Genomic DNA, 20,892 nt, shown 5'->3' with positions numbered 1-20,892 from the left:
AACAACATAATTTGTCAGTGTGTGATAGAATAACTTGCTCCGGTCATTGCTCAAGCAAAGTAATGTATTCTTAGAAAGATAGATAGTTATGTTATTGTAGTTCCTACAGAGTGAAGTGAAATGCATTTTGTCATTCAAGGAAGTCTGCAAGGTTACAATGCAATGCTTACTCTTTCTGCCCCAACTTGATGATCTTGATTTGAATGGTTGTTTTCAAAGCTGACCTTCTGAATTAATTACAAATTCAAAAAGTAATTGTCATGACATGTGTAATAACTACAACAATACAGAAGAACATGTTTTACTTACCATTTCATTATCAGCATTATCGTCATCATGATGACTTAGTGAGGATACTTCACTTTCATTGATGACCTACACATTAACAGGCAGACAAACAGAAATGTAACAGTAATAAATACTAAATTAAAAAGTGAAGAATTAGGTCTGATTCACAACACATGTTAATGCAGAGGTATAGTTACACTCACGGTAAACTGTAGTTATTTGCATTAATGCAAGTTCATTACTTGCATCCATTTTAAAGCCTTGCAGTTTCAACTTTTCATTAGCGTGCTGTTGTCATAGGCGCTTTTCTGATCGCTTACACTCGAAGAGCGCATACATTAAATAGCAGGTTATTACTGGACTGAATTTATTTTTAGCACCCAACACTGTCAAATACATACAAGGTTTACAAAGTACTGTTTGGTTTGTCTTAAGTAGTGTATAAATATCCCAAAAATTTCACCCAAAAATGTATATTCTGTTTTGTCATCAATTAAATCACCCATGTTGTTCCAAACCTATATTAATATCTTTCTTGTGCTAAACAAAAAAGATTGTTTTGAAGAATGTGGATAACCAAACAGTTACATCCCCCTTTACTTCCATAGTACTTTTTTCATACTATAGAAGTCACTTGTAACCATCAACTGTTTGGTTACCCACATTCTTCAAATATCTTTTATGTTTAACAGAATAGACTTCATTCTGGTTTGACTGAATTTTCTTTTTCGGGAGAACTATCCTGTTGATGTTAATAAAACAACAACAAAGGACAAACAATTCTGCTAATAATTAAACCTTACCTATTGTAGCTGGGAAAAAATAAAGCGCTGATTATGTTTGTATATTATGTTGTTTATTTGTAATATGAATCTTTGTTCTTTTTTTAAAACGAAGATAAAATAATGAAGTACAGATTATATATATTATACACACACACACACACAGACATAGAAGAATGAAAAGATAAAAGCAAAGAACACAAATCACGGTCTTACCATTTCAGAAGTGCTATTATCATCACCGCCATGATGGCTTTCTGATGAATTATCACTGTTAATGATGACCTTTTAATTGACAGATTTGTATAAATTATAATGGCTACATTATAATACGGTTAGTAGCAAGCACTTTATATGGTGAGAAGCAGATAAACAAGACATATGCATTTTCTTCAAAACAATTAAATATTACATCAATAATTACATAATTATGTTATGTAAATATAATAATTATTTTCTTACCACTTCCTCATCAACATCAACAAAATCATCATCATCATTATGATGACCTAGTGTGGAATCATCACTTTCATTGATGACCTACACATGAACAGGCAGACAAACAGAGATTTAGCAACTGTAATAACTCCCATTGACACCATCAGAAACAAGAATTAGCAATGGAGATATACGTGACACATGATAACTTAAGTCATGGTTACATATTTTTCCTCACCAATTCGTCGTCTGTTGCTGCTGAGTCAGTGGGTTCCTTAAATTTGTAAACATACCAAAAATGTCAACCCAAATTTTATAATGAATGTCTTTTGACTGATTAGTCAAAAGTAACTAATAAGTACTTTTACTGATAAGTAACTAATACAATTAGTTGTATTAGTTACTTACCACTGAAACGGTGTTACCTATGGAGGACCAACTCTACCATATTTAAAAATAAATACAGAAATAAATAAATGCTCAATAAATAAATAAGCATACAATTAATTGCCCCAAAAAATACAATAAACAAATAAATGTAGGTAGAAATTAAATTATACAGTGAGACATAAATGTATATATATATTTTAATTAGCTTCTTTATTTATTCACCTTTGTAATAATTACCTTATTTATTTATTGTCCGTTATAATCTTCAACTTTATTTATTAATTACTTATTTTTCTAAGTATTTATTTATGTGCATGTTATAATATTTTTGTCTGTATTATTCTTCCTTTGTATTTTTTTACCCTATTTATTTCTTCAATGCTATTTATTTCTGCCTGTCGTTTTTACATTTCTGTATGCATTTCTGCCTCATTATGCAAATGAGGAGGGGCTGTGTCTTAGGGGGTCAACTTCTGCCAATTGGTTGGTTAGCATTTTACTGCATCGGTCGAATCTACATGGCTTTTCCCCGCCATAAAGCATTGTTTAGTAATGTCAAACTCAGCAGGCAGACGTTCAGTGTCCGACCTCTTAAGGGAAGCTGCTAATAGACTGGAAGAATTAGAACGCTGTAAGTTTGAGATCTGAAATGTTTTTCTGTGGTCCTTTGAACATTTTTTTTTAACTTTTACTTTACTTTTACATAAACAGCTTCCAGTTCGAGTATCAGTGGTGTGGAACCCGAGGAAGGCCAGAGGAGTAACGTTCCCTGTAAGTTCGCTAGCAAGCTATCGACTGGCATGTTGTCTCTCTAATTTAGAGTAATTTAGCTAATCCAAAATGTTTGAGCATTATTCACAGATGAGTTTAAGGTAATTTAACACTTGGCGAGCGATTTGCATTAATGTTACTGTGGTGGCAATTCTTGGAGGAGAACGTAACAGTTACTTATCGCTCTCTGTTCTAACTTGGTTTAATGGCAGGCTTAGAAGCTGTGTAGGCTAACGTTACTGTGTAAGCGGGCGCAAAATGGTCATAACTATAGTACTTATAGAAAGTTGAGCAGCGATGCAGATGTAACGTTAACGTTGTGCAGGCAGCCTCATCTTGAAACGTAATGTTAGGTGCTGCAGTTCACCAGTTTATTTATCAATTAGTGCTACTTTACGCATCCGTAAACATATCACACAGTCGACGTGAACTAACGTTACTAAACATCAGCTCGATGTGCAGTTATGTTTTTAACGATAATTAGCTCTTCAGATCCGCCGGTGTATTACCATGAATTACTCTCCCACGCGAGAAGCGGCGGAGAAAGGAAACAAATGCGAGGCTGCAGAACCGGTGATAGGAGTTTGCAATCTAATGCAAATGTTTCTATACTTTTTGCATCTGTTGACTTAATTTGAAAGCTCTGCCTTTTAAATTGATTGTTGTTGATAACTCACTCATGCCTGAGGTTGCAAGTTTGAGTACAGAGAATCTGCTACACTACACTCTTAGAAGGGTTGTGTTAAAAAATGACACAGAAAATGTGTTGTTACATATTTTACACATTTTGTGTAAATATCAACATAAGATGTGTAAACAATGCGTGAAAATTTTAACACACTGCGTGTGTTGGACAATTTAACACAATTTATGTGTTATTTTCAGTCCAACAACAGCCTTACTCAAACCAAGTAGGCTATCTCAGTATCTAGTTGGTCCTGTTTTTATGTTACTCAATTAAAATTATATCAATAAAAGCTAACCAGTTAACCAGTTATTGGTATTTTTGTTATCCTTATCACAATCTTCATCAAATCACCAAATCTAATATTTCAAGATTTATTGTAGCTTACAAAATTTGAAAAGAGGTGTATCCTAATGTAGCCTAATTAATCTGATATTTCTCAATTGTGAGTAGCCTATGGTATTAACATAGACTGCATAAACTAGGCCTATACAAATTATGGGCATTGATAACCCATAACCACACAAAAACATACTTATAATTTAGACATAAACTAGCCAATAAAATCATAAATGTATAAAATGAAATAAATAAAAATACACAACAATTAAAATACACATAATGACAAATCCACAAAAGGAATCGGAATCCTGCAGCAACATGACGTTTTACTGCAGCGGGAACAGAAGAAGAAGAAGAAAAAAAAAAAAAACTTTCTTTGGCCACAGAGACAGAGATGATGGAGGCTGCATCGCCTGGTGTGCCGTTAGGCACTTCGGTATGTATATATTACTTGTTGATCTTAATGTAATTATTCATGTAATGAAAAATGTCATCGTTATGAAATGTAATATGAGGATTTTGGAGTAAGGACCTTACAGTTGGTTAGGCAGAAAATAATGCTGAGTATAGCTAGCTAACGTATCTCCGTTGCTAGCTAGAGCGCCAATGCTAATGCGACCATTCTTGTTAAGTTAGAAAGATTTTTCTTGGAAACTTGGAGTCACTCTGACCATATTTAATTGAGTGTTTATTCAAAGTGTTAATGTTAGTTGTTGGCTGGCGTCTCCATTGCGCAAATCTCATATTCAAGTAAGTTAACATTTACGTAGGGTTAAATTCCGCCAACGGGAGTGGCGGGAAAACTTGGTGGTGTAAGGTTAGCTACCGTTAGTGAGGCAGCAGTTTTTGCTGAAATCATAATCCAGAGCATGAAGCTGCCGGGGACGTCTCAGAAACACCGTGTAAAGGTAATGTTAAATTCGGCATGTATAATGTCATAATACACTAACTAATTAAATTGTGCTTTTAAGTAAATCCATGATAACCGTTGACGTTACGTTTTGTTCAGCATTTGTAGTTAACGTTATGAAATTTATTTTTGACGGATTTCTTATCCAAATTACACCACGTAAAATTCAGATTTGGAATTGGAAACAAGTTATCAGCTCGTTTCGATAAAGTCTGCATGAAACGGGGTAGCTAACGTTAACATAATAAGGTTAGGTTGGAAGTTACGTTAGCAGTTTGAAAGCGACTCATAAACACACAGCATTAACGTGGACGTTAGCTAACGTTAACGTTTGATAACATGTTGCTGCAGTTGCTGTGCTTTTATTGGAAAACCCATAACAAGTGGTGCACCTAACAGTTGATTTTTTTTTTATGTCGTAAGGATAAGGTTAACGTCAGCGTTATACCGGTCAGCGTTGACAGTAACGTTGCAAGTGCTTCTACAAGCCGTTTGCCTGTTGTTATGCTTGTTAGCTGTGTGTTATTTAACCAGTAACGTTAAACGCTTGTCCGCGCTGGAATCATAGAGTCCGCTAGTGCAGTAACTGTCACTAGAAGGATATCCGTGGCCCTTGTAAGCAAGTCTGTGTTGTAGCTGCGTCTGAGCTAGCGACTCTGAGAGGATTATGGTGTGTGCGGGTGTGGATGGAGGTCGGTACGTAGCTGTATGTTGTTTGAGTTGTTACATCGTTAGCCCCATATATCTCCTAAAGCTCGTAATATTGTACAGGTAGTCATTGGAGTGCCCATGCGCTGTGTTACTGCCACAAAAACAGAAGGAATTCCTGAGTATGTTCGTATGATCTTGCCTCTCTGCCTTCTCTTATCAAACAAGCTACCAGCAGCTCTGTGTGAGGTAAAAACTAAGCTTAAGCTACAGTTACCAGTTTTCTGATATTTATACATGGCAACAGCTGATATGAAATATACATTGGAGTCTTGTCTATTATGCCATTAAGTGTATATGCTAATTTTCAACAAAAAAAGTAGCCTTTTAAACACACTATTTGTATTGTTGGGAAAATTACCTATTAAGATCATATGGCAGCATAGTTATGTGTCTAGCTTATTGCATTCCTTTTGTATTAAAAAAGCAACATTGTGGGTATAGATGTGAATGTCTGTGTTGAATGTGCAAGTTACTTTGCTTATTTAACTATCTTTTTTGTTTTCAGCTCACAAATGAAAACCTGGAATCTATCAAAGTCCTTGTTACGAGTTTTAAAGATGAGAAAGAGACTTGTAAAAAAATACTCTTATGTTAGCAGTGCCATGGATCTCGTAGATCAAAGCCTTGCCCAGCAAACGGGCTGCGTGCTTGATAGATTGTTAAAGTATAATACCGATTTCATGGAGTATATTGATGTTGACACCAATGTAGACGTGAAGGACTTGGATAGATTCCATGTTTTCCTGTCAGCCAGAGGACCCCAGATACAAACCTGTTTTGGGGAGACTAATCAAAATCAGGTACATTTTGCATTACTCCAGCATTGGAGTAATTGATTTAATCGTCATCATGTTGATTAAGCAACCCTCACACATTTACATATGTTCATTTAGCTGAAACTTTCATCCAAAGCAACTTACAATTGCTATTATATTATTATTGTTGTGGATATAATTTTTTTATCAAATGGTCAGAAATTAGAAGAAAATGCATATATTTCAGTCATAAGGTTAAGTCATTGCCTTTAGTGTACATGTACCAGCCCTGCTTACTGTTGCGCAGAGTCACCCCCCCAAAGCCCCATTCTGAGCCAGGAAAAACCCTGATAAGTTGTCGATGAATGACTATTATGTACTTAAGATTAGGCTTCTTGAGTAAATGCTTTGCCTCTAAGTTCTGTTGAAACTGTTTGTCAATATGTGAATATGACTGCAATAACATGTATCTCTTGTTGCTTCTACATAGCCTACCACTGACACAGATGAACACAGACAGCCCCTACAGTCACTACTAATGAAGAAAGCCCCACAGATTCTTACAGAGTATGAGACTACAGGTATCCTGTTAGTGCCATCGAGGAAGCTCCTTGTAAAGACGTGCATAGGAGATTTGGTGGAGAGGTGTGGTTTGTGAGTATCTATTTTTCTTTTAACTTTATCTTAATTTTGTAATTAAGTTTCTTTTCTTTACCTTGTCTGGTCAGTTGTTTGTGTTTTATTTTATCTTTGCTCTTGTAAAGGCACTGTTAAATTGTTTGGAAACATGCTCAAAATGTTTATTATTATTATTGCACCATACCACACTTTGGCATGAATATCTAACTTGAAAAAATATTTTGCACTGAAACAAAAACAACAGTATACCTGTGTCACTGATTGAGGAAGTGGCAATGTTTTTGTCCTATTTTCCAGTTACCCTCTTAGTGCAGACAAGCTGGCTGTAGCGAAAAGCATCATAACCACCTTCCCATCCCTGAGTGTCAGAGTAGAAGGACAAGGGGAAGGATTTGTAAGTAGTAGTTTGTGTAATAGTTTGTAAGTACTTGTATTTTTGTAATGTAAACTCTGCGCTAGGGGTGGGCGATATGGCAAAAATATCATATCACGATTTTTTCCAGAAAAATCACGATTAACGATTTTATCACGATTCATTTTTCTCTTTTGTGACTGAGAATTACAGCCAAACTAATGTCCATATTTTAAAAACAAAGCCTTTACACATTACACATGCACAACTTAATATACAAATTAAATAAACAGTGCTTTATGTTTTCAGCTACTGTAGATGTATTTAACAGTAGCACTGAAGAAAGTAATTAAATGAACAAATGTCAGAATAAAACAAAACAGACTTCACTGTATAAATTATACATTGATACTTATTAAAGCTACTATTAAAGTTATCAGTCAAGAGCAGTAAATGATTTTCTCTTTGCATTTTTTTGTTTTATTAACATTAAAGGGATAGTTCTCCTAAAAATTCAAATTGTCATAATTCACTCTCTCAAGTTGATTTAAACTCGAATAAGTTTCTTCTTCTGTTGAAAATAAAAGTTATTTGGAAGAATGTGGGTAACCAAACAGCTGATGTACCCCAGTGACTTCCATAGTATATTTTTTCTCCTATGGAAGTCAATGGGGACCAGCTACTGTTTTAATAGACACATTCTTCAAAATATTAATATTAGAAAAATATTAGAAGGAAATTAATACTGGTTTGGAACTACATTAGAGTGCGTAAATAATGAGAGAATTTTTATTTTTGGGTGAACTATCCCTTTAAGGACAAGCAGCAGCGTGTTTACTATTACTACTGTCTCTTTAAGAGCTGCGCGCAACGCGTCTAATATACACGCATTTGACAAGCAGATTTTCTCACAATTTTCTCAAGTTTGCTTTCATTTTAGACATAACCGACTTGGTTTATCTAAACCTTGTGTGTATTTGACAGTATTAGCACAATAAGACTCGAAAGATAACTTAGTCCAGTATCCAGGCGCTGGTAGACTTTTAGTGCATGTGAGCTTCACATGTACTTGCTGAGAAACGCACACGTTAGAACAGCGCATCAGCACGCGAATTAAATGTTTAACCAACAAGGCATTAAAGCACATGCAAATTATGAACTTTTGTGAACTGCAGTGTCCCGTTCCGCTGCGTTAATATTTTATGTGAATATACGTCGCATTGTTCACTAGGTTGGGACAGAGGCGCCAGAACAGCAACTGATAGAATGCACAATACTACGATATTTCTTCAAAAGCAGATCGTGGAGACATTTTAATCGTCATATCGAAAACCCCTAGGCTACTCTGCGCTCCTCTTCAGTCTAATTTAGAATAAAACTCTGCTGTCAAGCTTCTAACAAACCAAATGCTGCACATGATTTTGGCATTATTATACTGGTTCCCAGTTTGTTTTAGAATAGATTTTTTAAACATTAATTACACCATAAGGCTCCAGAATACATTCTTGTTTACTGTGCTTCAAGAGGTTATCAGATCAGTGCAGCATTCTTTTGTGAGTGTTTCGTAGGTGAAGATAATCATATCTATATTTTATAGTAACTTTAATCTCATGATTATTTTTTAAGGGTGTTGTGCCTGAACGCGTTCATTGAACGACAGTTCATGAACTCGTTCATATTTTGGGTGAACGTGAACTGAACGTACTGTATTACTGCCTGGTGAACGTTACTGTGAACTCGTTCATTCTGGAGTCTGTGAACGCACGCTCTCTCAGTTTAACTTCGTACAATCGGGTGCCAGATTTCTAGAGTCTTCCAGGCAAAAACCCGGCTAAAACACACCGTAAACAGCCCTAATATGTAGCGGAAAAACACAATCTGGCAACACCAGCCACCAGTGTCGCACCGCCACATGCGTCATCAAAACAAAACAAAAAATAATAGCTCGCAGAAACATATGGGAAAAAAAAAGAACTATGAACTAGTTCATTTTTGGAAGTCTGAACTATGAACTGAACTAGTTCATTTTAAAATTTGTGAACTGAACTTTGAACTAGTTCATGTATAAAGTGAACTTTCCCAACACTGTATACAACAAATATCTTCCGTAGCCTAAAACCACAGCCTTTGGTTTCAAATAAAATTGCCTAGCACATATCTAATCTTTTTGCCTGTGACCCACATACCACTAAGGAGAACTGAAAAACTGTTGTTCACTGATATCCCCTTTCATTCTCAGGAGCATTACTATGATCCAGTCTCTCACTGTGGATTCCTAGAGACTAAACTCCGCAACCTCAGACGCAATCTCGAGCAAGGGCAGAGGCGTTATAGGAAGCGAAAAGTGACCAATGACTGCACTGGACCTGAGAAACCTGATGCAACAGAGGATGCCAGCAGCACAAATGAGTGGGTCACGTTGATGAAACGATTGCGGCCGTCAGCTGAGAACCTTTCATCAATCAAGTCAGGCATGGAGAAAACCTACACCTGTCGCAGATCCTGGATTACTAAGAACTCTCCCACTGTTGCCGAAATATTCAACGAGTACCCACGGTTTTTGGACATGCCAAGTCTGGTACGTTGCTCCCTTCCTTGACTGGCTTATTTAGTCCCACTCTGTCACTAAGGGTGACATGTACACCTAACTGCTTCACAAACATTTTAACTAGCATGCCTTATGTTAAGTCAGCTCTGCGCAGTGCCGCATGAATTGAAACACCTAATGAAAGATGTTTTCAGCTTGCTACGGTGCCACCAAGCGGCCAAAGTATGAAATAAATACAGCTTTACTTTTCAGTTCCCTGATTTAATGCTGTGAGTTTGTTAATATTTGGTAGGGTGATTGTAATGTTTTTTTTCTCCTCTGTCTAAGCTGGACTCAGAGTTTGGCACACTTACAGGCGGAAAGATGGACCTCTTTTTACGAAGATGGGAGGCCAACATCATTCCCAAACTCAAATCAGTGGCTGCCTTGGAACCAAGAGTGTCCCCTCTGTTGAAGGATATTGAAGAGAAAACTGAAGGTATTTTATGTAAATAAACTATCCAAATCAGAAATAATTAAGAAGTGATACTAGAAAGTTTAAAAAATAAACATCAAATGACGTCTTTTTCTTAGCTATTAAACAAGTGAATGTTAAATATATCGTGAATTATTTAAAAGGGGTTATACATTTTATTATTTTTTTAATCTTTTTTTTTTCTTTTAATAAATGTTTGGCCTATATTATTGAAAATTGTTTGACACCCCTCTATGGTAGATGGGTAATTTTATTATGTTAATTCATGTCAGTGTAGAGTGATCTATATGGAAAGTGAATTAAATTCATATGTGCATTTTTCAAATTTAGTCCAGCTTTGTCTGATATGGAATTATTATTTCACATAGAAACCAAATGACATTTCTCTCAACCAGATAGGGCACTGAAGAATTCTTAATGTGACATTAAAAGTACAGATGACAAGAGTCATTTCAGTAGCACACTCCATTAATTGCATTTCTGTATTAATTTATTTTTCATTGACAGATGAGACGTGTTACACTTTCCTAGTGTTGCTAACACACCTGCTGCCCCCGATTGGTGCCAGTCATTGCAGTCTGAAATCGGCAATAACACACCTGGTTGATTTTACACCAGTATGTATTTAGTAAAGTTCAGATTGCATTTATTGAAAGATAGCATTTGTTGCAATGTTGCTGATCAGTTAACTAACATATATATTTTTCTTTCCGGTCTTTAAGCCTGGAACGAGTATTGCATCGCTTAGTAATGATCCTGCAACACCATCCACTACTCAACAACCACAGCTGATATGCATCGGTGATCTGAAGAGTATGACCAAGCAGTATGTCATTGTTGCTAAGAATGACAAAGTAACCATTCCTCTGGATGATGGCCTGACGTGTTCTGTGGACAAGCTTTTCAAACTGTACTGGGTGTGTAATTTGTCATACCCAGCACCACTCAGCTCTGTCTTCACGTTTTTTGAGTATGTCTACGACCTGCCATTCTCTGGACAAAGGAAAACCAAAGTACTGGAGCTGATTTCACAGCTTAAAGCACACAAGTAAACCAAAATGTTCACCTGTCCAAAATGTGGGGAGTCTGTGTTCCCAGAGGTAAGAAACCTCATTTGGCATCTTCGCGAGATACATTGCTTATCAGATGGACAAAACATGACAATTATATGCAGCCAAGATGGCTGCCCAAGGACATATCATAATTTACATTCATTTTCAAAACATCTCCATAGAGCTCATTCCATACCATCAACAAATGCTGTCTCAGTTCAATCCATTTATCAGGGAGGAGCGTTGAACAATTTAGTTGAAACTGATGATCCTATTTCTGATGTTTTGGAGATGTCCACTGATGCTGTACCATCAGAGTCAAGGAAACGGTCTGATCTTGGTGATTGTGCAGCCTCTTTTGTGGCCCAGATGTATGCATCGTCAAATGTGACTTTATCGGATGTGACAAGGAGTGTTAACTGTACAAAGGAGTTGCTTGAGAGAACTGTGGACAGCTTGCAACAGTCAACTGCTTCGTTGTTGAGTAGTCTAGATGTACCACATGACAGTGAGGCTGTTAACGCATTAATGGAGGAGTTTGAACATGTTAAACACATATTTAAAGATGTGGACACGCAATATAAAATGAACAAGTACTTCAGTGAGAAATTTTCCTTTGTTAAACCAAAAGAAATTTTCCTGGGTCACAGGTCTGATACCGTAAGAAGGGATGGTCAGATGAAACAGATTTTGGCAGCAGACACATGTCAGTACGTATCCATCATTGAAACTTTAACTTTTCTTTTCAAACATAAGGAAATGCAGGACCTGTTTCTACAGAATAAGAGCAGCACTGATGACAAGATGCGTGATTACTGTGATGGCTCTCAGTTCTCCTCACACCTGTTGTTTAATATGCACCCTGGTGCTCTTCAGATACAACTCTATTTTGATGACTTCGAAACAACAAATCCTTTGGGTTCCAAGACAAAAATACATAAGATGGGAGCTGTGTATTTTACCTTGAAGAATTTCCCACCAGAGTGTAATTCTTCACTTTCCAATATTCACCTTTGCCTTCTCTTCAGCTCAATAGACAAAGAGGTATATGGATTTGACAAGATTTTGCAACCATTTCTGGATGACTTAAGATTTCTTGAAAAGACTGGTCTAACAGTGGAGTTACAAGGTAAAAGCCATAAACTGTATGGCACAGTTTGCCTGTTAACAGCAGATAATTTGGCCATGCATTCACTTTGTACCTTGAAAGTTTTTCTGCAAACAAATTCTGTCAGTTTTGCATGATTGACAAAAAAAATGCACAGTTTATATATGATGAGGATGAAGTTGAGTTGCGTACCAAAGACAATTATCAGCACCATGTCACCCTAAATGAGCCAAGCACCACAGGTGTGAAAGAGGACTCCTGCTTGAATAAGCTTCAGTATTTTCACGTAACAGAAAACATAAGTGTTGATATCATGCATGATATACATGAAGGAGTTGCCCCTTTAGAGATAAAATTAATGCTGCGCCATTTTATTTATGAGGAGAAGCTGATTACTTTGGAAGAGCTGAATGACTGAATTTTAAGTTTTCAGTATGGATATGGAAATGTAAAAAACAAACCAAGTGTCATAATGAACTTGAGGTCCAGTGAGAATGCAATTAAACAGACAGCATCTCAAATGTGGTGCCTTTTACTGGTCTTGCCCTTTTTATTAGGAGGTCTTGTAGACAGAAAAAGTCAACATTGGCGCTTATTTGTTCTACTTAGGGAAATATGCAGCATCATCTTTGCACCAGTTGTTACAAATGGGCTTGCTGTTTACCTAAAAGAGCTGATAAAAGAGCACCATATTCTCTTCAGACTACTTTATGACAAAAATCTCATTCCAAAACATCATTTTATGATACATTACCCGAGGATGATGATTTTGTTTGGGCCTCTGTCTAAACTTTGGTGCATGCGATTTGAAGCCAAGCACAATCCATTTAAAAGACTAGCACATGCAGTTTGTAACTTTAAAAATGTGTCAAAGACATTGGCTTTTAAACATCAGGTTCAACAGATGTATCACTATAAGCATTGTGATAATTTATTTAAGAAAATATATGTGACCAATGCCTATCTTGTTAGTGTAGGGTCATTGAAAAAAGCTAATGTTTTGTTAGAAAATTTGAGGTTAACTCTTGAAACTGACCTTTCTTTGACCAGTACCATATTTGTGTCTCACAGTGTTGATGTATGTGGGCAGGCTTATAGAACTGGTTCTATACTGCCACTGGGAACAGACCATAGAGATGAACGTTTGTTTGGTGAAGTCATTCATATCTTGCCACAGGCAATAAATGAGTCGATTCTTTTGTTTGTGAGGATCCTAAGCGTCAAGTACTTTGATGACCATTTTTATGCCTATGCAGTCCAAAGAACAAAAGAATATGAACTGATTACACTGGCTGAAACTTCAGATTTCCGGCCTTTAGATATTATGACAAGCCTTGACACCAGTGAGCTGTATTTGATCCCAAGGTACAAAATTGTATAGCTTGAATGTTAGTTCATGTAAATGTGTTTTGCACTTGTGACGCAACTTTCCAATTGTTAAATGTTGAAAACACTAAGATGACGAATGTTGCCCATTACCTGTTTTTATGTTTTCAATGCCATGTATTCTGTTTTGACGTTATATCAGAATAGACATGGTAAATGTGTTGGTAAAAATTAAGATAAAAGTGCACTGTTTTATGGTTGTGGACATTTTAACAATCCAAAGTATTCACTTACAGAGTTATAAAGTTAACTATTTTGTTATATTGATGAGTCCCTAAAACAAAAATTGTCTTCACATATGAACTCAGTAATTCAAATAGATGATTGCTTTAAGTCTAATGTATTACGGATAACAGAAACGGATTTAATCCGTTTTTTTTTATGTGAAATAAATCTAATCTGTAATAAATTTACATGAACAAATGTACATGTTTCTTTCTTGATTGCACATGTGTAAATTGTCTACACAAAATGTTTTAATCATACATTTTTAATTCCACATTAATCCATCCAAACACAAGTAAACACATCTTTGTGTAAAAATAACACATCTTTGTGTTGACCTAGTTGACACAAAAGATGTGTTAAAGAAAGGGACACATAAGTTGTGTCAAATTTTACACAATATGTGTTGTCCCTGAGCTGATTCAGCACATGTGTTAAAATTTAACACATTATGTGTTGTTTTTAACACATCTGTTCTAAGAGTGTATGCTGAATCCTTGTCTGGAGCATTACATCCTAATATATTCATGTCAATATTAATAGCAGCAGCAAGACCAGGAACAGCCAGTCATACTTCTATGGGCCGACATCCTGTTGATGGTAAGTTAGTTTGCTGACACCCCGTGATCTCTAGTATGTAACCTTCCTAAAGTGAAAGCTGCTGTGATGTTAAGTTCAAATACAGCATGAGGTTTTGTGTTGCTAGCATTTGTTTTCTATATTATTCCCTTTTTCTAGCTGAAGTGTCGAGGCTGTTTGCACCCTACTCTAGGCAGGCCGGTGGTGCTATGGGTTGGTCAAGACAACCAAGGCGTGCCAACAACCAGCAAACCACTGGTTCTGCCGGTGCACCTTCTCACACACCCACATTTACATACACGCGCACATTTTGTGCCCTTGCCCGCAAAGACTGTGCAGTTGTGCCCACAAGGGCTGAGAAGGAGCGCCTACAAAGGGCAGGATTGGGGGAGAGGCGCCTGTGCTTTCGAGGTATGTCATTTGATTGTGTGATTTGATTTTATACTCTGTTTCACAGTTTGCAAATGTGCACATTCATGTAAAGGTGTTTTTTTTTTTTTTTTTTTTGTCTATATTTCTACTGCAGTTATTCACACAGAAAGTATTGACCAGACATTGGTATTTTCTCAAGAAATCCACACATTTAAAGAAATCATATTTTAATCCATTAAAACATTGTGTGTAATTTAATGTAATGACACAGGAAACAAATATTCAAAAAAGTAAATTGTTATGAAAATGTTTACTCAAAGAACTTTGTTTTGCTTTTTTGACATGTTTGTTTTTCAGGTGACCTACACAGCCCACAGCAGTTTACTGAATTTATACATACAAATTATCCAAAGTTGAGAGATGCAGGGGGGTTTGAGTTGATGCAGATTTGTGGCAACACCAGGAGTCGACAGCTGTCACTTCTCCCTTGTCCAAATGAGGGCTACACAGCTCAATACTTGAAGGATCCTGTTCTCCTCATCCACCATACCACATTATACATTCAGCCCCTTCAGTGTAATGTCAGCACAGAACAGGTAATGCTTGATTTCTCAATGAATGCAATTTTTAAAGAAATCCTGTGGACCAGTGGTGTTGCTGTTTAAGTCTTCAGATTTATAGATGGAGTTACATAAATGTATTAATTTGTGTTATTTGTTTGTACTTGTAGGAAATAATTGGTAGACCTTCAGACACTGGACCCTTAACACCATGTGTTCTGTGTGGAGAGGAATTTCCATTTTCCCACTTAAGGGAACACAATAGGACCTGTGCACGGTACTGAAAGTAGTCCTAATGGGGATGTTTGTAAATCAGCTAAACAGCTTTGTTTTCTCAGCAGTTAATGATGATCTATTCAGGCCAGATGTTGTTTTTTGCAAGTGATTGTATGCCCAACTTTATCAGTGAAAAACTAGATTATTTGTTTTATAAAAGTAGTTCTATTTTTATTATGTGTGGGGAGATATTGCAATATTCCATTGACTGAACACCCTACTCCACAAGCAACACAACAATGAAGAGAGCAGTATTTCATATCATTAAATGATAGCATGGCTTACCTGCCCATGCACTCATTCAGGTGCGTGACCAGAGTGTGAAGGAAAAAGCTGGGATTCTTTTTGCATGTATATTTGTAGCTACTTAAAATGTAGCTCTCTTTTGCTGATGGCTCCAGGATGGCCTACTGTGCCGTTAAGAGAAATTAGAAAGGTGGAATTAAACCAATTTACTATACATATTTAATATTTAATACATTAGTTCAAGTTCATTACACACTAACGGAGATGTGGTATTTTATCCAGATACTAGTGCTGGTAAAACAGAATTGTGACCAAATTCCAGAACAGATATGGTAATTGCATATATGGCTTTTTAGGTAACCAAAGGCATGGCAGTTGTGCATGGCTATATTGCCATGTGTGTTATGACCATTACTGACTAACTGATGATATAATGATTCCCCTCAAGTGAGTTACAGGGTGACAGGACCCAAAACAGGGAGAGGGAAAGTGGGACAGGGACAGCCAGTGCCTCGGCCTCAGCATCAGCCTCACATGACCCAGGGCTAGATGTGGATGAGGGTAGAGTTTCTGTACTTTTAAAGAGTAGTGAAGTTTTATGTTCTTTATTTGTTTTGGAAGTTGAAATATTTCATGCGAAAATGCAAAAACTATTTTGTTCTTGAAATATTTTGAATGCTACCACTGTAGTTGGTCTGCTAATTTCTGTCATTCCATCTCAGCAGGAGCAGCAAGTGCCACTGGAAACCCACCTACAGAGGCCACCATTGATGGTAAGTACATTGCTATAAGGCATGGTAGAGCTAATCATTAAAATCATTGGTCCTGCATGTTTTAGTTAACCCCCCCACCCTCCCTGCATGTTATGAAATTGCTTAAGTATGAGATTTGAGACAACCCTTGAACACACGTCATGTCACTTAGTAATTGGTTGTCATTCTATATCAGTAGCAACAGGAATTGCACCTGGTCCTGAAATCCCACCTACAGAGGCCACCATTGATGGTAAGTACATTGCTATAAAGCATAGTATAGCAAATTATAAGAACTTGTACCATATGTTCAGGTTTCTCCATGCTGCATCTTCATAACATCACAGAGCTGCTTTTAAAAGGATAATCAAAGATTCATGTATGTACTGTGTGTTTTAAATTGAGCGAGTCAATGTACATGCATAATCTTAAAGGTTCAGTTACAGTTTCCTAATGTAATTTACCCTTTTTTAAGCTTGGGTTACACAACCGGACCCAGTGAAAGCAGCCCAGCTTTTCACACAGGCAGCTCTTGAAAACAAACAACATATGGAGCCCCTCACATTCACCCTGAGTCTCATGGACTCTGAAGAAGAGAGACACAGAGCGATCATCTCATTATACAAGAGGCCCAGGGTGGAGTGGTCAAGGCCCCTAACTTGCAGATTGATTGGTGAAATTTTTTACTATTCCTGCAAATACATAGATATGTGAATTTATTATGTTAGGTCTGTGCAGCTGTGACTTAGATGGTGTAGTTTTTCCAAAAACCTGTGGTGTAACTTATAAATAAAAGCACATTTTTGACTTAGGTGACTCTGCTATTGGTGAAGGCGTAAAACGGCATGTGCTGTCCACTGTGATGGGAGCCGTCCAGAGTGGTTTCCTTCTGGATGAAAAAAAAGGTATGTCACAATATATTTGTCTTGCATACAGAAGAATGTCTGTGTCTGTTATTTGACAGTTTCTCCTCTAAAGGGAGAGTGCTTCTCTTCGAGGGAGAGAGTGACCACCTTATTCCCTCAACAAGTCAGGAGCTCCTGGAGGGTGATTTATTTGTGACTGCAGGAAGGATGGTTGGTCATTCATTCTTGAATGGGGGCCCATGTCTCACTGGCCTAAGCACAGCAATCATCCATGTACTTTTTGGCAGCAGTCGGGAGATGGCAACCATATCCCTGTCAGACTGTGTGGATCAGGATGTCCGGGATGTCTTGGCACTGGTCTGGAGTAACATGTTTTATTTATATAATGTAGTGTTTCCTAACCGCACTATTATCAAATTGTTGTAAAAATGTATTGCCAAGCACCTACTTTTTTGATTGCCTATATTACAAATATTGTATTTGGCTCTTCTGTGCTGATGTCACTGATCAGTTGGAAGGAACCAAGGACCTGTCAGAAGAAGACAAATCCCAGATTCTCTCTGTGACACTGCCCTGGGACCTGCCTGGTGTCACACTGAACAATAAGTGGTGGCCGAGGGAGAAAATACTGCTCCATGCTGTAAGCTATCTATGATTATGGTCCTTGTAATTTGGCCTGTTCTTAAAGAGACAATAGCATGCTTTTTTTCAGTTAAAGCCCAAAATACAAACCAGAGGGAGTAGCACTGAGCTAGTCAGTAGGGGATTCAAAAGGAGCCCTAACATTGTTTCAGACTATGGATGAATAGAGATGAATGCGATGAATGAGTTTTGGAATATAAAGCATGTAAATGTATCCTAGTAGACCCCACTGATTTTGTTTAATTTTACAGGTTCTTGGACGGACGACCCAGCAGGTTAAACAAATCCGACAAGGCCTGAAAGACACGGGTGTCTGGGAGTTTTTTAGCTCCAGGCCAGATGCTGTGCAAGTCCTATTCCCAAGGGCCTGCAATGCAGAGATCACGCCACAAGTAATGCAAATACATTTGTTATATTTAATTACTTTTTTTCCATTTATGTGCATGTTGCATCTTAGTTTATAAGGTATCTGTCAAAATCTATCAGAGTATAGAAACATAATTTCATATAAGTAACTAATTTATTAAATGTTTGGTAGATGATTCTGGACAATATCAACTGGCCAAGGGACGAGGACATCGATGAGGACATTGTCAGCCTGGAGGACCATTGCAGAGTAATGACCTTCCTCCGGAAATTTATAGAGGATGGTATGTTGCCTTTGTTCTGGAGTAAGACTCGCTCTATGTAGAGTGTGAGTGTCAGTGTGTGTGTGTATCGAAATTTTTTCCCCTGTGTGTATTTTTGTAAGGTACTCCGGAAGTCCTGAAGACTTTGCTCACATTCTGGACTGGTTGGGGTGTTGTTTCCTCAAACTTGGAGGTGGAAATCATCAATTGTGCCCTACCACAGTCATCAACTTGTTTTTTGACTCTGAAGCTGTCAAAGAATACAACAAACTATGAAGACTTTGTTCATGATCAGATTTGAGCACCGATGTAGACAAAGGTTCAGATCTCATTTAGTTGTATCTGTTCACAAGCACTGATAGAGACAGCGACACAGCAAGTTCAGATCTCATTTAGTTGTATCTGTTCACAAGCACTGATAGAGACAGCGACACAGCAAGTTCAGATCTCATTTAGTTGTATCTGTTCACAAGTACTGATAGAGACAGCGACACAGCAAGTTCAGATCTCATTTAGTTGTATCTGTTCACAAGCACTGATAGAGGCAGCGACACAGCAAGTTCAGATCTCATTTAGTTGTATTTGCAGACTGGTAGAGACACAGACAAATCATTCTCTTCATTTAGTTGTATTGGGTCACAATATTCATAGGTTAAGACAGAAACTTGTTAATCCCAGAACCCCCAACATTTGATGTGCATTGTTTTTGATTCAGCCGTTGTTAACTAAATGTTTTGATGGATACCAGACCACTCTGTTTGAGGCACCTTGCTTGTGCATGCATGCTCACAAGGCATAATTGTTAATAAAAACATTCGGCAAATGAATTACTGACTTAAGTTCTTTTTTTGAAGCTCAACACACTTAGTCATCAATAAATTGGTGAGACAATTTCAAATGTGAGTAACATAATTTAAGCAAATATGAGAACTGCCTTATACTTTAACTTTATGGACTGAGACAGCCCGCGGACGGGCCCTTAAATGTACAAAATAAAAGTATGGGATAAACAAAACTGCTGTGTGTACATTGGTACACATGCCACATATCTTTGGAAAGCTACATTTCTTGATTTTCTATTGATATAAACCATTTTAAGATACAATCAGAACAGCAGGTACAATCTATATCTTTGTCAGACCACCAACATATAAACAACCAATAACAAAATTTAGGCAACTCACCTATGAAGCCTCATAGTATTCAACTGATCCATAACTTCCTGACAAAAACGGTGTTGTTTCATTGTCAAATGTCCAAACGATCAAATCACATTATTACATCAATAAATATCCACAGACTCTTGTTGCATCATTTCAAAGCACCTGGCAGCTGTACCTCATCTTTCACATATTATCAGTAATAACTTCAGTTCAGATGTAAACATTTCCTATATCCGGTATCAAAATGGAAGCACGCACTCTGACCTTTCGATTGACACCTCATTTGACCCAATAGGAGCTTCCATGTCCTGTCCAAAGCCTTCAATACCCAACCACAGTCTGTGTCGAATGTAAGGGCATACCCACTTTCCTTTGTTTACTGATCAAACCAATTACATCGAAGAGTGGAAATGACTGACGCATCGTATAGCCAATGAAATTCTGAAAACAGTGATATGCGGCTTTAGTTGAACCATTAGAGCACGGTTCTGTAATGTGTGTGCGCAAAATTGCCTTGCCATTACCCAGTGTTTTGTGCGTCTGTGCGTAAAAGTATTGGAAAGCTGTTTTGGAACTGTTTACACATTTGGCGATTTAAATATGGTGAAACGGACGCGAAAAACAGGATTTTCACCCCAGGATGTGATATAAGAAGGTTAAATTAAGAGTTTGGAGATTAAATTTCTGAAAACAATACGGATAATTCAGAGGCAGAGGAAATGTTTATTGAGAGATGAGACATTGCTCTGGACAAGTAAGTGTTTTCTTGTGTTTTATAACATATATTACATTTAACATTTATGCATTTGGCAGACGCTTTTATCCAAAGCGACTTACAGTGCAATTATTACAGGGACAATCCCCCCGGAACAACCTGGAGTTAAGTGCCTTGCTCAAGGGCACAATGGTGATGGCCGTGGGGTTCGAACCAACGACCTTCTGATTAACAG

The 20,892-nt window shown here is 37.2% G+C and overlaps 2 protein-coding genes across 2 annotated transcripts in view; one reads left to right on the top strand and one right to left on the bottom strand.

Annotated features, from left to right (window-relative positions):
- The window catches only part of LOC127656003 (histone H2A-like), a 357,620-nt gene that overhangs the window by 227,346 nt on the left and 109,382 nt on the right, over nucleotides 1-20,892 (bottom strand). The gene's annotated exons all lie outside the window — the stretch shown is intronic.
- LOC127655858 (uncharacterized) lies at nucleotides 2,503-11,173 on the top strand. Its single transcript, XM_052143882.1, has 10 exons — nucleotides 2,503-2,529; nucleotides 2,610-2,669; nucleotides 4,083-4,132; nucleotides 5,823-6,117; nucleotides 6,563-6,726; nucleotides 7,009-7,105; nucleotides 9,303-9,641; nucleotides 9,939-10,089; nucleotides 10,594-10,703; nucleotides 10,809-11,173. Exons 4-10 carry the CDS (start codon nucleotides 5,830-5,832, stop codon nucleotides 11,136-11,138), a joined length of 1,479 nt encoding a protein of 492 aa, XP_051999842.1. The 5' UTR covers nucleotides 2,503-2,529; nucleotides 2,610-2,669; nucleotides 4,083-4,132; nucleotides 5,823-5,829; the 3' UTR covers nucleotides 11,139-11,173.

The sequence above is a fragment of the Xyrauchen texanus genome, chromosome 2 (assembly GCF_025860055.1).
Source record: "Xyrauchen texanus isolate HMW12.3.18 chromosome 2, RBS_HiC_50CHRs, whole genome shotgun sequence".
Lineage (NCBI taxonomy): Eukaryota > Metazoa > Chordata > Actinopteri > Cypriniformes > Catostomidae > Xyrauchen > Xyrauchen texanus.
Note: the sequence above shows the minus strand (reverse complement) of the source record. Positions and strands in the feature narration are given on the sequence as shown.